The sequence below is a fragment of the Melanostigma gelatinosum genome, assembly GCF_949748355.1.
Source record: "Melanostigma gelatinosum genome assembly, chromosome: 18".
NCBI lineage: Eukaryota > Metazoa > Chordata > Actinopteri > Perciformes > Zoarcidae > Melanostigma > Melanostigma gelatinosum.
Genome location: NC_136651.1, coordinates 12,086,480 through 12,103,503, shown reverse-complemented (window position 1 = coordinate 12,103,503; position 17,024 = coordinate 12,086,480). Strand labels below are relative to the sequence as shown.

The 17,024-nt window shown below is 42.7% G+C and overlaps 1 protein-coding gene across 1 annotated transcript in view; it reads right to left on the bottom strand.

The window, feature by feature from the left end:
* rimbp2a (RIMS binding protein 2a) overlaps positions 1 to 17,024 on the bottom strand; it is a gene marked incomplete at both ends in the record, with an annotated part of 61,285 nt that overhangs the window by 39,262 nt on the left and 4,999 nt on the right. Inside the window, one exon of the mRNA XM_079289024.1 lies at positions 14,273 to 14,398. Coding sequence (XP_079145150.1) covers positions 14,273 to 14,398 — 126 coding nt within the window. The remainder of the gene's footprint in view (positions 1 to 14,272; positions 14,399 to 17,024) is intronic.

Here is a 17,024-nt window from a genome sequence, read left to right as displayed (position 1 = left end):
GTGGATATGTAAATAAAGGTTTGAAAAAAAAAAGACTGAGTATGAAATATGTGACTCACTCCTGCAGATTTCATGATGTGGATCAACTGGCGCTTGAATGGAAACCCAGCCTGCGCAGTCACAGAGGTTTAATATTAATGTCTCAAGCCCAAAAGACAGGTCAATGTGGCAGCAAAGATGTTATGCACATATAAAATCTTCTTACTGGGAAGGAATCCCTGCACAGACTGTACAGTCTCTAAGTGAAACCACATACTCAAGATTTCACCAAGAAGGATAAGAGTTAAAAGGCTCATATCTGAGCACAAATAAAGAGCCTTGTGGGATATGTAGTTTAAAATTTTGCTCACCTTTTCTCTCGAGCAAAAATCAAACAGCTTGTGTTTTGTTTAAACGCCCTGGTTTCTCCACATCCCGCCGCGTGTGTTTTAGTGTGTGGGTGTGCCGAGCGGGAGACAATCTAGAGTTTTATGGAGGAGAGAAGACAGAGGAGAGGCAGGGAGAGGCCGGCGCTATCGTCAGGAGAGATTAACTTCTCCTCCACGTAACGCACATCCTCATTCACCTCACTCTTCGACCTCCTCTGTCGCTTCTCCTGGTACTCATCTGAACTCTGCTAAGAGTCTGTAATGCTTGTGCATGTGTTGTGAACATATATAGAGTTCAGTGTTTGCTTTTGAGTCTCCACAGATGCTCAGGGACGCATGTGACCATATTGCAACAAAAGCAGAGCTGATTTTCACATGTTAAACAACTCAAAGTTTTTGGCCCACATCTGGGGCAAGTTACCAAATAGCTATGGTTTCCATATTCACACGTAGGGGCCCAGTTTCACCAAATTTAAAAACTAACTTGTGTTTTCCCTCTGCCTCAGCGAGTCCCGTGCCACGTTGCCGCCCAGACGCCGCCGCACCCACCGCCTCGCTGCTCCACCTGCATGCTCCACCTGCATGTTCCACCTGCACCACAGACAAGCCAAATAAAACCCTTTTCTCACCTACTCTGCTGTCCCGGTGTCTGCGTTTGGGTCCAGAATAAACCGACTATAACAACTATAATAATTTAAGGATTACCAAATCCCTCCTTGAATATCAAATTGTTAGCATTGTTTATTTACTGAGAGTAAAGTACAGTAAAACTTAGAGAGCTTTGCTTAGAGGAGGGATATTTTGAAATATAGTATTTATAATCATACAGTTGTAAAATAATGAACTAACTGTGTAAAATGTTTTGATTTACTCTGACCTCCTACATTAGGACAGTGTTGTTATGCTCTCATTCACTCACTCATCTCTCTGTGACTCTCGCTCTCTGGCTCCTACTCTATCAGCTGACAGTCGGCGATTTCGCCACGGCCTCCCTCAGCCAATCATTTCCCATCAAACTTGAAAGACCTGTTCTCTTCTGTGCAGTCAGCTGTCATTTCCGTACAAACCGATGTGACCCTCCTCCCCATTCATCATCACATCCGGTGCTCAAGGTTTCTTACACTGAGGGCAGTCCCACTCAAACATTGCCATCATCTAGATCGTCAGCCTGCCCCTACTGTCTTCAACACCCCGACTCTCCAAAATTTTAACTTTACTTTGCACAATTTAATAAATGTATTTGTTCACTGTAAATTAAGTTTCTCCTGATTGAACAACCTGTGTCTCCCTGTATAAGTCTGTCAATTATCTCCCGGTGGCTTCAGTTCTATTCATTATGTTTTTTGTGATGTATGTTATGTTATTTCAAACTAATTTGCAATCATAAGAAGCGTGGTCTTTGTTGGTGAAATGTTTCTTATATACAAAGAACAATTACTTATCATAAAAAACTCCAAATATATAGTAGAGTAAAATGTTTTAGGTGTGTTTTCTAGAAACTACAGGTCTGATGAGGAAAGTGGGAACAGGTGTGTAGGTGGGAGGGGATGTCATGTGACCAGGACTGGCGGGGCTGGGGAGTGAGCAGGGGCTAGAGAGGACAGAGAGCCAGGACGGGCAAAACCACCAACCCACTAGGAAGTCTCTGACCTCCCTCGAACTTCTCAGACAGTTTAAGTCAGGGGTGCCGCCACGTCATTTCATGTGGCCCGCGAATCCGCCAGCATTTCTTCTTTTTTTTAATAAAAAAAATAATAATAATTAAAGTTAGATTTGATAATAAAAATATATTCTAAAATCTTATTTCCCAGTTTGTGGGTTGGTAGGCACTCCAGATACCCATATGCATGTGCATACATCCTCTTTAAGTCACTCAGGTCGACTAACCAGAGGCCGCTGTATGTTTTGTCTCTACTTTGCATAAAATAAAGAACGAGCATTTGCTGAACTTTGGAATAGTTTGTGCTCTCAATATCAAAGTGGATCAGAAATATCATTCATCTGTATTCCTTAACGGATATATTGCTCTTTTGTTGAGGTCATTTCAGTTTTACTACACTAAATACTTCTATTGAGAGGCACTTGCATCAATAAACCATTGCTTACTTTACATATATACCTACTTTTTATGAGTATTGCACAATGTACCAAACGGTTCAATGGAGTAAAAATGAATTGGGACTGCTACCATGACTCCATTGCTAGCCTTTGAACAATACATGCAAATCACCTTTAATCCCTCACAGACCTCTGTCTCATGAAGGTCACAGATGTCGGAAAAATGTTCCTTAAAAAAAGAAAATATGGACAATGAGACCAGACGACAAACAGTTCCCATCATCTGGGGTCAAAACAAGGATTACTGTAGAAAACAACAGATCAGTCGGTCTCTGCTATTTTTAACTTATATCTGTGCTCAAAATACTGCTCAGGATTTAATGACAAACATAGAGAAAATTCTATCATGGTTCCTGGAACAGTGCAAGTGGCCGAGTTGTAGGTCTCAAGTGAGCAGGACTCTGTGGCACAGAGCAATAGGTGACAGTTACAAAAGCACAGTTCCTGTCATGTCATCTGTATCCAAACAGGCTCTCTCTCTCTCTCTTTCTCTCTCTCTCTCTCTCTCTCGCTCTCTCTCTCTCCATCCATCTAGTTGCCCTTGGTGTCCTATGTTTAATCATTCAAGCCGTCCAGACACAAACCACTGGGGGCTGAAAGAAAGAAGGACGAGACTGGAAGTGTTGAGTGAGGGGAAATGTAGAGAAAGACTGACGCACAAGACAGGTGTAATTTAGGTAATCAAGTAGTTATTTAGAGGACCAGAGACTGAAAAGTGTGATCTCAACAGAAAGGAGACAAAGAGGAAGGAGATGAAGGGGGAAGTGAGGGGAGAAGTCAAGCTAAAAAAAGGACAGGAGACAGTGGGGGACAATTAGTGCTGCGGAATAAACAGGCCTTTAATCAGCATGTGTCTTTGCTAAAGGGCTCACCAAGCCTTGCAGTTCCATGGCGAAATTATGGAGCGAAACAAAGTCAAAAAGGTCACAAATGAGGTTTTTGAAAAGGCACTTTGGTCTGCTACACCATCCTCGGCGTACGCCACAACTTTTACAACGTATAAACTTGGTTCAGGGTCATATAGAGGCTTTTAGTGATGTCATCCAGAGGGCTCTGTACACCTGATACTTGGTAAAGTGATGTAGGAAACCCATCCGAAGACAGAAAAAATCACTTCATATTATCTGATTCATTAGCCTGGCCAATCAAAGCTCATTTGAAACTGTATTTGTATTTAGACTTCAATCCGACACCCATTTTCCACCTGCACTCTCTCTTCCACCTCTCACTTTCCGTCTGTGCCCCACCCTCTTCTTTTTGCTTTCCCCCTCTGCAGTGCTCTGTCTCTCTTTCCTTTAATACAACTTCCCGTGTATCTACATCCCGTGTAGCTGCCAGGAAATGTGCGGAGGAAATGTTCCTTTATTGTTTCCCTCTCTGCTTCCCCCGCTGGCTAGATGACATCAACACGTGTATGCTAGTGATCAATACAGCACTCACTCATATTCAGGCATGTGTTCGCATTCGGAGATACACACGTTGCGAACGAACACACACACACACACACAACAGCGGTGGGGGGCGAGGGGAGGGGATGATGGGGTTGCTATAGAAACTGTTCTCTTTCAGGTATGGTTGGGATGATAAAAAGTAGCAGCGGAGTATCACATCCAACATATCTGATGCCCTTTGAATTGTCTGAATGCGAGCCGGCATGCGAGCATCGCAAACAAAAGCCGTCTAATTTATTTGCTGTTTCAACCTGCAGGATGAATGAACAGTTAGCAAACCAAAGATGCTCAGTGAGCGTGCGCACGAGTAAGCAATCAAATCTTGTACAGAACGATACACAGCATAGTCGGCTCTATGTGATGCCGATGTGTAATAGAGGAGAGTAAGTGGATCGATACACTGTTGATAATACAGTGGAAATGAGTGTGTATGTAATCCAGAGGATCTGTGGAAACCTGTGATTGTCTGTGTGTAAAGTACACAAAGGTTTGCACTCCCTGTCTCCACATGTTAGTGCATGTGTACATATGTGCTTATTGATATGTGCAGCCACACCCCTACGAGGCTGTTTCTTGTCCAGGCATTATTGCATGTCTGTATGTTCGAGGAACATTTTTGATTGGTCAAGGAGGGTGTCTTTTGGCTGCCAGACTCACTGATAATCTCAAGAGAGGAGCAGGGAGATCAGCCATGAGACTGAGAACACAAGTTTCATCTTCTTTCCCTCCCCTCTCTCCTTCTCGCCCCCTAGCATCCAGCTGAACGTCAGCCGGCACAGCCAACCAGTCTGCCGCATGGAGACGAAGAAGTGGAAGAAGGAATGGGAGAATGGTGCAAGAGGAGCGTAATTACGGGAGTACATCAGATTGTCCCCATCAATTCTGATACCTGATTTTTACATCTTCATGTGGTAAGAAATAGGGAAAGGGAGAGACAGAAAGGGGTAGTCAGAGAGAACGGGAAAGAGAAAGTTACACTGCTCACATGAAGCAAAATGCTGCAAAAAGAGACGGTCTCAGCACCATTCCTTTCTCTCTCCTCTGCCGTATCTCTCCTTTGGTCTCTCACCCACCCACACAGCCATACATTCAAACATATGCATGGTGCAGGGATATGAATGTATATTCTAACCTACACACACACACACACACACACACACACACACACACACACACACTTGTTCTAAGCATGTACAGTAGCACGACCACATGCAACAGAGAAAGCGGGAGCTGAATGATTGGCAGTGTAGGGACAGCTTTGATTTCTCTCGTTTCAACAACTGACCAGATGAAAAAACAACTTCCATTCTCCCATCTAGACGTCTCTGCAGAATTTCACACATACTCTGAGCACAAAACGTGACAGGACTACGTTTTCTTAATACAGTGAGACATAAGAAACATTGTTGAAGTTTTTTTTTATTGCTAAATGCTTTATACCTAACTGCTACCAAAACATGAGCATAACCTTGCCCAGTTGTACCGGTAATTCATTTCTTATCAAACTTTTCACCCAAATGCTCATTGATACCAGTTAAGGCTTTAAAGCTTTACAGCTCTTAACACCTGGTTCCCACAAAACAATCCTTTAGGACGTAGGAATTGTTGCGTTTTATTTTTTTACAAAGCAGGCAAAGATATTTTATACAAAGACACAACAGTTAGTATGGGCAGCAACATGGGAGGTGAGGATCCATCGCCCTTATGATTGAAAATGTGACGTTGGGTGTATTTATTTTCTAAATGAAAATGGTGTATGTATTTTGGGAGGTATAATTCCTAATATTTAGCTCATCATAATGTAAAGTGGGTTGACAAAATACTTCTGGTCCTTTCTACCAGTGTGTGGGATTTAGGGGGATCTCTTAGCAGAAATGGAATATTCATAACTATGTTTTTATCTCACCTGAAACGATCTTTACTGAACTCATTCTAGCTAAGAATGAGTTCCTCATATCTACATAGGGAGCAGGACCTCTTCGCGTAGTGCGCCATGCAGCACCGTCATGTTTCTACAGTAGCCCAAAAAAAAAGGGCAAACACTGGCTCTAAAGGGAACCTTTCACGTTACCTGAAGGCCAGCGTGGTTCTCCGACACAATTGGAAAGGGAGGGGTGAGCGGAGGCGTGTTCACTTGGATTCAATCTGCAACCTCACTGCTAGAAGTCACTAAGCACTGCTCCTTTATGATAATGCAATATAATTCAACAGCACCATAAACTCCAGCGTACAATACCATATAAATCAATATCGCTTAACAGAAACTGAACATGAAGGTCGGAACTGAAGGGTGGTTGGATTAGACTGCACTAGCTTTAGCTACAGTAAGTGCACCTAATAAACTGGCAAATGAGTGTATAGAAGACAGCATCTTCCCATGAGCACACACACACACACAGATATTGAGCAAGAGACTTTGCCTCATGAGGATAAATAACTGGAGAGCAAATGCCAATCAGCCACGAGGTTAATTAATATTCATCACCAACACCTGGCAACCCCTCAGCAGGCAGGAACCAGGAAAAGCTCAGGTTGCAGGAGCCGATAACGTCAAAGCACACACGCACACACACACAAAGTCTATTTGTTTGACAAAGCATTTGTCCCTCTCCCAGTGTGTCTAAGGGCTCGTGTGAACATGTGTCTACACATGCCGTTCTACAAATAATGCTTGCATGTGCACACGAACAAGATTAGATTAATAATTTGACAGCAGCAGCACACACACACACACACACACAATCACATGCACATACTAACCTTTCCAAGCCACAAACACACCATTACACCCATACGGCGTAACCCCACCCCCCACCCTTCAGCACACACCGCACACACCCACAAACAGGTGGCCCTGCTACAGTCAAGAAACATAGCACGCTAGAGGTTGCTTTTTCCTCATTAAGTCCCAGGAGGGACAACAATGTACAGATCCTCCTCTCCTTTCCACCTCTCTGTGGACGTCTGTCTCCTCCTGCCGCAGCTGCACAGACAGCGCTTCCCCAGCTGCTTGGCTATGCTAACCCTGTGCACTATACATATAGGACTCAACAGAGCTAAATCAAACAGAAACACACTCGGGCCAATGAGACATACAGCGGCAGTAAAGGGGAAGCAGAGTGGTGATAAAGGGTTGGTATTTACCGTGAGTGTTGGCTAGCACAGGAGCATCTTGACTGAGGTGTCGCTTACTCCTTCTTCCTCCTTGCTCTGATCTCCTCCCTTCTTCCCTGCTCTCTCTGGGTGGGGAATTGCCAAACGGCTGCAGCAGCATCAGCAGCAGCATCAGTAGCAGCTCCGGGGCCTGCGTGTCTCTCTCTCTCTTTCTCTCGCTCTCTCTCTCTCCCTTTCCTCCGCCCCCTCTCCACACACTCTCTCTTTCCTATCCTCCCTTTCCTCTCACTCTCTCCCCCACCCCCGAAGACCCTCCTCCCTAACACCCTTCCTCCATCATTTTCTCCTTTTCCCTTACGCGTTCTCTTCCTCTGCTCAATTTCCCCCTCTCTCTCTCTCTCCCCCTTTCTCTCGCGTTCTCTCTCTGTATGCGTGTGCAGCGAGCTGCGGAAATCTACTCTGTTGAATTAATCAGCCAGCTCCACTGCTACAACCGTCAGCTACATTGGAAAAGGCATCGTTGGCAACAGGAAACGGGCATCTTGGAGTCTGGGACACAAATGGGGATGGTTTATTGGAAAGCTGCCCTGTACAACCACAGTCTGGACCTTCCTGTCTGTCTGCCAAGTTGACTGAAATGACAGCCGCCTGCATAATGCTCCTCCGCCTCTTCTCTGCTCCCCGTCTTAAGCCACGACACTAATTGAACAGGGTCTTGATTGATGCCACATTTTTACGAACATACAAACATCTGATAATGATGTTACTGGTGTTAATAAACAGGGTATAGCTTAAGATGGTAAGTTTATGTCAATCACTGGGAAAAGGCCCACAATGAGATCATTGAAAAGGCAAATTTGGGGATACTGTGAATAGTGTAAAAATGCATGATGGTAATACAAGTGTATTCCACTGTAATTTGGATCTCACAATTCCTTTAAAGAGGTCATCAGCACTTGTATTTCCTAACTTAAACTTATATAAGTTTAAGTAAATGAAAGTGCTTGGATTAGTTTCCGCACTTAAATTAATACAAGGTATTTGTCTGCAGTTGGAGTATGATGTTGTTTGCTTGCACATCTAATACACCTTATAATGTATGGTTTGTGAGTGACAAATACATTGAGTCCATTCTATTCCATGTTGGAGCATACGGTGAACATATAACCTGTATATTTGAGACATTGCTGTAGCAACAGTAGGGAATTTGACGAAAAAACTTCCTGTTTTCAGGTAAATGCTAACATCAGCATGCTAACATGCTTAGAATTACAACAACAACATGCCAGCAAGTGATAATTACCATCAGAATCAGAACCGTTTATTGCCAAGGTATGTTGCACATACAAGGAACCTTGAACCATGTTCACCATTTTAGCGTAGCATGTCAGCATGGTACTTTTGCTAATTAGAACCAAACACAAAGTGCAGGCTGATGGGAATGCAATTAGTTTTGCAGGTAATTTGTCTTAAACCAAAGTAGTGGACACTGATGTTTTTTAATATATATTCTATAGTTTTTGAACGGATGGAGGTGCGAGATAAAAAGTACAGGGACATTACAAATCATCCTGAGGGAACCATGATTGTCTTCACAAAATGTCATGGCAATCCATGCAACAGATGACCTACATACCTGACATTGCCATCCACAGAGCCATGCCATGCTGGAATGGCTAATACTCGCCTATTGTAACCACTATGGAGTACAATACAAACATTGTACAGCCCCCTTTCAAGGCTAAAGGGGGTGAAATTACTAGCACCATCTCTGTAATACTTCTCCACCCTTTGTAGGGTTAGGGAACCCCTGCTGAGATGCTCTTATTATATTGATAATAATATTAATATAAAGTTTTCTGAAAACACTGGCCAAACCTAAATTCTACTTGCAATAATGGTGGGAGCTCAATTTCATCCCCATGCGATCAATTATTCCATTTTCGGTCTGTTCCAACTCTAATCCTCACAGTTTCACAGCTCTTAGCCTTTAACTACAACACAGAACACACTTGCAATCACACTGCCTACACCTCCTTGTCACAATGAGTAATTATATCATATTGACATCAGCTTATCTGTGGGGGCTCATGCATGTGCATGTGTGATTGAGAGTGTGGGTATACCACAGTTAGCCCCTAAAATGATTTAATCCGGTTAAGGGGATTTTCAATTAATCCAGGAGAGGCCTACATTTTGACAGTGCCATATTTTTAGCACATTTTCCTACTGATGCAACAGAATTGATTTTCCCCTGCAGTTGTAAAGCCGATATGATTCAGTGCTCTCGCAAGATGGAAAGCAAATTTGTTTCGGACACTTGCATCAGTGTATGCTCTGAAATCAAGCCGATGCTGGACATTTATGTAACTGTCTGTCTCGGTCGCCATTATTCACAGATTTGTTTCATTGTCATTTCTATAGTCAGCTCCAACTCAAAGAAAGCAGCAGTTGCCTAGGAAGCAGCACTGTGGGGTACATTAATACTTGTGTAGATTATGAGTCACAATAGATCTTTGAATATATAGACTGTAAATGACTTAATACGGTCATAATGAGTTATACCGCTTGGTTGGAATTAAAAGTTAAGTGTACCGTAATGGAAAAACACTCCATGAAACACTTTGGATTGGGATTTTGGAAAAACAGCAGGCCTACTATAGACCTACCATGATCAGTAAGGAACATAATGTAGATAAGACTGTAGCAGCTTCTTTTTGTGGCGGTGGGTTTTTTGATGTTTCTTAAGTAACAGTAATCACAGGGGAAACTTAAATGGCATTGGTTTTATCATATAAGTATTATCTACTCACAACCAGGAAGAAAACATAATTCATTTCAAAATGTGTGTCTGGAGTGAACTCTCAGAAGATGTCTGAAATTTGATCATAGTCTGGCATGGCCATCAAATCTTCTTAAATGAATGCAGGCATGAAGCTGCACAGGCCAGATTAGTGGCCTCAGTCAGGAGGTTTGGACAGGAAGTAGGATGCGGATGGGAGCGCAGGGGGGGGGGGGTGAAGTGGATTGTATGGGAGACAAAGTGAAGGGGGAGAGAACAGAGGAGATGTGAGGGATCAAAAAGGGAAACATGAAAAGAGAGAAAGAGATTTAAATATGGGAGACTCGGGACTGCTCCAACTTGAAAAATGAGGAGCACGTGACCAACAAAGCCAGTACTACCACCGGCAAACTAATCTGCTCGCATGTTTTCACTGCTGGCCATGTGAGTGTGGAGGGAAAAATCTCCTCACGATGAAAGTGGAGCAGGCCAGCACACGTGGACTGTTAGCTTTACAGTCACACGGCGCTAAAAACGTTACCGAAACTGGTTTACCGTCAAAAAGGATTTTAATCCTGCTGATGCTATTACAGTTTTACAATGGAGTACATTAATCTCATGAAATATTACACTATCAGCCCACTTTGGAAAAAACTCTTCCCTGATCCCAGGAGACACGTCTTCCCCAGGATCCTAACTGACAGAAGAGAAAAACTCTTTCTATCTCCCGCCCTCATATCCGTTGGCAAATCCTCCCCTTCCGTCTATCTCAACTTCTGTTAGCTAACTTCCCTGTGCACTTCTGTAAACGCCTGTCTTCATGACTCTCTTTCCCTGAGCTCCTAACACATTCAAAGACTGTCAGTTATTGCTTAATCCCTTCTATAATAACCCTTCAGTATAAACGTTAAACTTCTGCCCTTTGGCAAAAGCTTCATGTCTCAAATTCTACTTCTAGCTGCTTATCCTAAAACACTTTATGCTTATCTTAATTATGCATTTCCAAAACACTTGTGATTATGACTAATTATGAATTCTTAATCATGAATTATTAAACACTTTTATTATATCTACTGATCACACAGTTCTTTGCTCAAATTTCTTACATGAGCTATTACAATGTTGTCTATAAACAGATGCTTGCATATGAATGCATTCTGAAACGGGCCAAGATTGTGGCTTCTGTTTGACGTCTGAGTAGTATTGCGCCATGAAGTTAATGCAGATAAACAGTCAGTGTGGACAATCTCAGACATAAAAAACAGATATGTTTCCCACTTTTCTGATCATTTCCTTAAAGGGTAAAACTTACTGTGCCATGCCTTAGCTCTAAGTAGTTTTACTTAAGTAACAAGACAAGGAATGGGAAATGGACCGGGAAAAAGAGGATAATGGAGTTACATAGAGACAACTCCAACCATCTGAAAGGACACTGTCTGAAATAAACTCAATTAAGAAAAGAATAAAAACTTCAACTTAAACACACCCTGTCTAATAACAGTTGTTAAAACAGCCTTGTGAGTCAAAACATAGGGAATTGTCCAAGTATCCTGTGGGTGGTGGTATGTATTATTGTGTTACATTACACTAGACTATTATTAACCCTGGTTTGTCTGTGCATCTTTGATTAGAACGAGTTCAAATGGAGATTACTGGGTCAGCTGAGACAACACAGCTATTAGTGATTGTTGATTAGACGTTCCTTTTTGCAGTGGGACAGCCCGTGTCATCACGAGGACTATCATCCGAGTGGGCCAGCGGCGAGCGGTACACAATCGTTGCCATAGGGATGGTGTCCAGGGAGACAGCTGTGGCCTTTTAGCAGCAGCCACACTGCACACAGAAGGTCATTCCTCACCTAAGGTACCTTTCTCCGACTGTCCATCACAGATTGTTTCCAGGCAACCCATCTAAAGCTCTTTGTTTGTTTTTTCGAGGAAGCAGTCCACCCTCTCAGGGGGTTTTTTTCTTGCCATTTCAGCAGAAAATTAACAAATTAATTGGAAGAACAGACAAGAGATGTGAGAATCTAGCTGAAGTGCCTCATTCTCAACAATAAAACAAGGATTAAATGCAACAGCGAAGGCCGGTGGATTGACTGTAGCCGATCCAGCACCCTTCCCCAACGATACAAAAGAGGAATGAAGTGAAAAGGCGGACCAAGTTTCATTAACTGTCTGAGCTAGAACAGTGTACACTCTGGGATGTTACAATTTGAGTTGGTTATAAAACATAAGATCACTTGCACCTGTAGTCCCTGATAATGCCATTGGTGGCAGCAAAAACAAGCTGTAGACACAACACTGACATGCTATCACCTTTTAAGTTGACATGGTGAACATGTAGCAAACTGTCATTTTGTGCTGTCATCCTCGCCACCTGGAGAATGCTCCAATGGCTCCAGCTTCATAGTGAGTACATACAGTAGGCATGTGATCCATTTCTAATTTAATACAGCCACTTTATGATGTAGAAATAGAATTGGGAGAGTTCTTACTTTTCTTGTTGTTTTTTCTACAGACAAAAAACGTACCAACAATTTTAAAAAGGTGTTATAAACTCATGGTGATTTTGAGCATACCTGTGACTAGTACATTTAAAAACAGTTAGAAATAGCTACATGTTGTGCACCCATCATCACCCTGTGCAGCAAAGCTAGAGGCAAGTTATGTCATGCTGCTAATATGTGACAAAATATATGATTTGTTTTACAATAACAACTGATATTGTGTGTCGAATAGAGTTGACATTAAAGACGCCATCCATGTAAACCATGAATAACTAGCTGCCTAATCAGACATTTGCCATGTGTTTTGTACCAACATATCTTTTAATCTTTTATCTTCAAGTGTTTTGTCTGGATCTAATATGACACATCTTTTGAATATCGCCCTCTACATTTAATCCTGTAGCTGTGAGTTTGATAATCATCAAGAGCTGTTTCTACATATCATATGGCCATATTTTCCTTCACCGAATAAAGAATGAAAAGAAAGAAAAATCAGTTTGCATTAAAGTCAAAATTGATGGATGTGATACACCGCCATCTTCTCTGGTCTTTGAAGAGAGAGTCTATCTGCATGAGCAAACCCACTCTCATGACTGAGCTTGTCTTAGTCCAACTGATCCATAGCTGAGTCTGTCTTTGCATGAATGACCATGATGCAGTCTGTGATAGTGTAGCCGTCAGCAGTGACAGCAAAAGAGACTGCCAGGCACCCAGCTGGACTCCCTCCAACAGTATCTACCCACATATGAAAAGCACATAAACACGAACACATACGTAATTACATGACATTGTTGAGTTATGTTGCTGACGACTGCATGTTAGCTACGGTGACAGACATGTCTCGTGCCAAGGTTTTGGCAAAACCTCCCACTGGGCAGGTTGCCATAAATTACGCTGTTCGATCAGAAAGGTGGCAATGTGTTCATATAAAAGGTAAAAAAAAAAAAAAAAGTACGCATTGGGCTGTCTTAAAAGTGATTTGTCAGCTTTTTCTCTAAAGGAGACTACCCAGTGGTTCCCGGGAAAGTTATACATGTGAAGGTTCTTCTCATTGGTTCATTTGTACTGTATCTAGTTTCCATATATGGAGGAGACAACTTACAGACTTTAAGTAATTATTTTGGTTCTGTAAACATGTACTGAGGGATGCTTCAATACAACATAAATGAGGAGAAGGCGACAATGCTGTCGTTCACAAACCATATGAGTGGTGTGACAAATTATTGAAGCCTGAGAGCTTCACTGTACTGAACCGTTGTCAGTAACCCGTTTGTAAATGCAGACTGTAGCATGCAGGTCTCGCTCTATTTTACTGACACTCATCTCAAGCCATTGAGGCTTATAACAGAAGCAGCCATTATGTTATGTCAGTTCCCCCTCGGCCAGTCTGTCCACACTTCTGCAAATAGGCGTGTTGCCAAGACAACAGCTCACACACCTTGCCGTCCGAGACCACCTGGGGGAGGCCTTCCGAAGGACTAAATACATAAATGCATGCATAAGCATACAGTGCAAAGTAAATACGCACACACACATGCACGCACTCTCATGCACAACACACCAAAGCGCAAGCCCATCCTTATCTATTTTACACCACATTACACATGCCCACATGTCTGCATAACCAAGACCAATCAGAGGGAGTATATGTGCAGAGTCATGCGAGTCACCCCGCTACACACAGCTGCGTCCTTGAGGAATAAAAGCTGCAACAGGGACTTGAACATAGTGACTCACCGAGACTGTCTACATGCATACAGTGCCACAATTATCACATCTTAATCGTTTCAATTCCAGAGAAGTGTACCAGTTAATATGTATATTGTGCTTATTTGCAGGCAAATAAAGCTCATCTAAAATAATGAGAGTGAACAGCGCAGAGGGGCTGAGATATGTGTGTGTCTGTGTGTGGTGGGAGTGGGAAATGTACCTTTTTCCTATACTGCTGTTTCTCCTGGCGAAGCGTGGTTACCTCAAGCTTCAGAGCTCGGTTTCTTTCCTCCAGAAATCGGAAGCGGCTCACATTGTAGGCCGAGTGTAGGCCGAGACATTTCTTCTGTCATTACTATAATTATGAGAAGTAGTAACTGTTATACGACACCATGTACAAATCTAACATGATTAACACTTAGGCCCAGCAGAGCTTTGAGCTAAATGCTAATGTCAACTTACTAACGAGCTCATAATGACAATGCTAGCATTCTGATGCTGAGTATAATGTTCATCAACGTAGTTTAGTGCGTTAGCATAGCACTTGCCAACTAGCATATAAGGTAAGTATAGCTGAACGTGATTAGTTGTGCTATTATTTGTTCATAGACCAAAATACTGGGCAAATCAAAATTATGACCTGATGATGGAGCAAGATGAAGTCAGTGCATCATCGACATTATTACAATTCATCCTGAGGGTAACTCCATTTCACTCAAAACCATAAATGTTATATAGAGCGATATTTCACAAGATAAATGAAAACGTTGACCCGCTGGTTGAACTACAGAAAAAGCCAGACGATTACCAAAATCCTTAGGATACCTCAACTGGGCACCACGGATATCTGTACCAAATCACAAGGCAACCCAATCCAATAGTCGTTGAGGAATCTAGACCAAAGTGGTAGGCCGCCCACCTGAACAACAGACAGGTCAATTAGTGGGTATTAAAAGCACACATAAGGAGGAAGCGGCCACTTGATGAATATAAGTTATGGAAGAGGACATACGGCTACTGTCAATCTTGCTTACAGCGACGTACTGGGCTTTAGTTCCATCCCGTGGGGTCAGTCACAGGAAAAGGATTACCAGGCCTGAAAATGAAGCTGCTACTGCAACAGGTTTTGAGCCTCAGCTGGATTTGCCAGTCAGTGTTTTTCTCCTTAGAAGTTTTCTTGATGGATTAGAATGTCCTTTGAAAGTGAATTTTCACACTGACACTTGGACCTTCCATGGACATAAACTGCATATCTGTAATGGGCAGATTGGAGTGGTGAATAGTTTCTGGTATTGCTCAGCTTTCCTTCGCGCCAGACATCCATGTGTACAATTTGATAGTGCGTTTTTTGAGTCAACAATTGTCTTGTTTTGGAATAGAACTGCTCTGCTGCCAATCTTGTACTTTTTAAGTTCTCCAATGACTTTTGAGGCCACCAGAGGGGCTGCAGATAGCAGAGTAACTGAGCAGCTGTTTGGCCGAGGTAAGGAGGGAGGCTGATTTAGAATAAGTGCATGTACCGGGACACTCTGCCCGTGCCCCCTGAAGTTAAACACCCTCCAAGGATGTGAGGATGCCTTTTGCTCCATTTTGTGTCAGATGAAAGAACTCTTCCCGATGAGTTAATCTAAAAGCACATTTTATGCTCTGCTCCAGAATATCTACTTTTAGTAATGTAAAAGTATGAAGCGGGAACATTTTGGAGAGCTACAATCATTAAATCCCAAATGGGGTGTAGTCTTCCCATTTGCCTTCTGAAAAAGCACACTTAGCCAGCCCAGCCACTCCAATATTACCAGAGCTATACAAGGGAAAACATTACCACCCTAGACAAAAGAAATCTGTGCTGCATTACTCTGAAGTCTGTTCACTTTTATCTTTATCTCTGCTTTCTCCCTCGAAAATGTGAATTACCACTTGGAGGATAATTAAGGAAGAGATGAAAATATATGCCAATTCTTCTCTTAAAGCACTTTTTTCCCTTGTAGAAACCCACAGAACAGACCAACCAACAGATGCTTCTAATATCGGTTAATATAACTCTTGATATATCAATTAGCGTGTTAGCAGAGCATTTGGCATCTTGTCAGGCACATAAAAGAACTCGCACAAAAATAACAACCGTATCCCGACTGCAACCTCGACGATCATCCTCCACAAAGACAAAAAGCAAAGTTGCAGGCAATATGTCTGTTAACAGATAACAGCCAACGCTACCAAAGCCAGTAGGATGGACCTGCCAAGCAGACAGAAAGACGGCCAGATACACCTGCTAATACAGCAGACCTGCCAAGCAGACAAGCCTGCAGATAGACCCACCAGTGTAATACGGTGGGCTTTCCCAGAACAGACAGAGAGACAGATAGACCTGCCAACCAGTACTGTGTTTTCCAAACAGACAGACAGACGAACACATTCAGTCAGCCTATTTAGAGCGAGATATTAGGCCATATGGACATCCGTGTGAGAACTGATGCATGAGTCATTTAGACCAGAAAACCGTTGGTGCAAAGAAAAAAAAAAAAAACTGAATGTGCTCTCGAAAAAAGAACAAATTAAAAAAAACAGGTTATCACTTTGGTAACCCGACAACATCTGGTTATTATAAAATTATAAAAATATTGCTGGCTGGGCTCTGGAGCAGATTAATGGTACTCATCGACACATCTAATTGAGACGTGATTAGTTCGGTCCCCAAATCAGTCAGTCATCCGGACAACAGAGGTTGTGACTACACCAGTCCCAACTGTGCCGTCCACTTTGGAGACATCATCCTTGTACCGAGGGAGCTGCCAAAGCTGCTCTGACAGGAGCTGCGTCAGAGTTGGGAATCATGACGTACTCGTGCGCTCTCGGGGGCCACAAGGAACACTGACGACATCTCCTGCTAAATGTGAGCCAGGAGTGGAGGAATTCAAAGGGACAAAGTGAGACGCATTCACTTCCAAAGGTGGGCCGCGTCACACACTTTC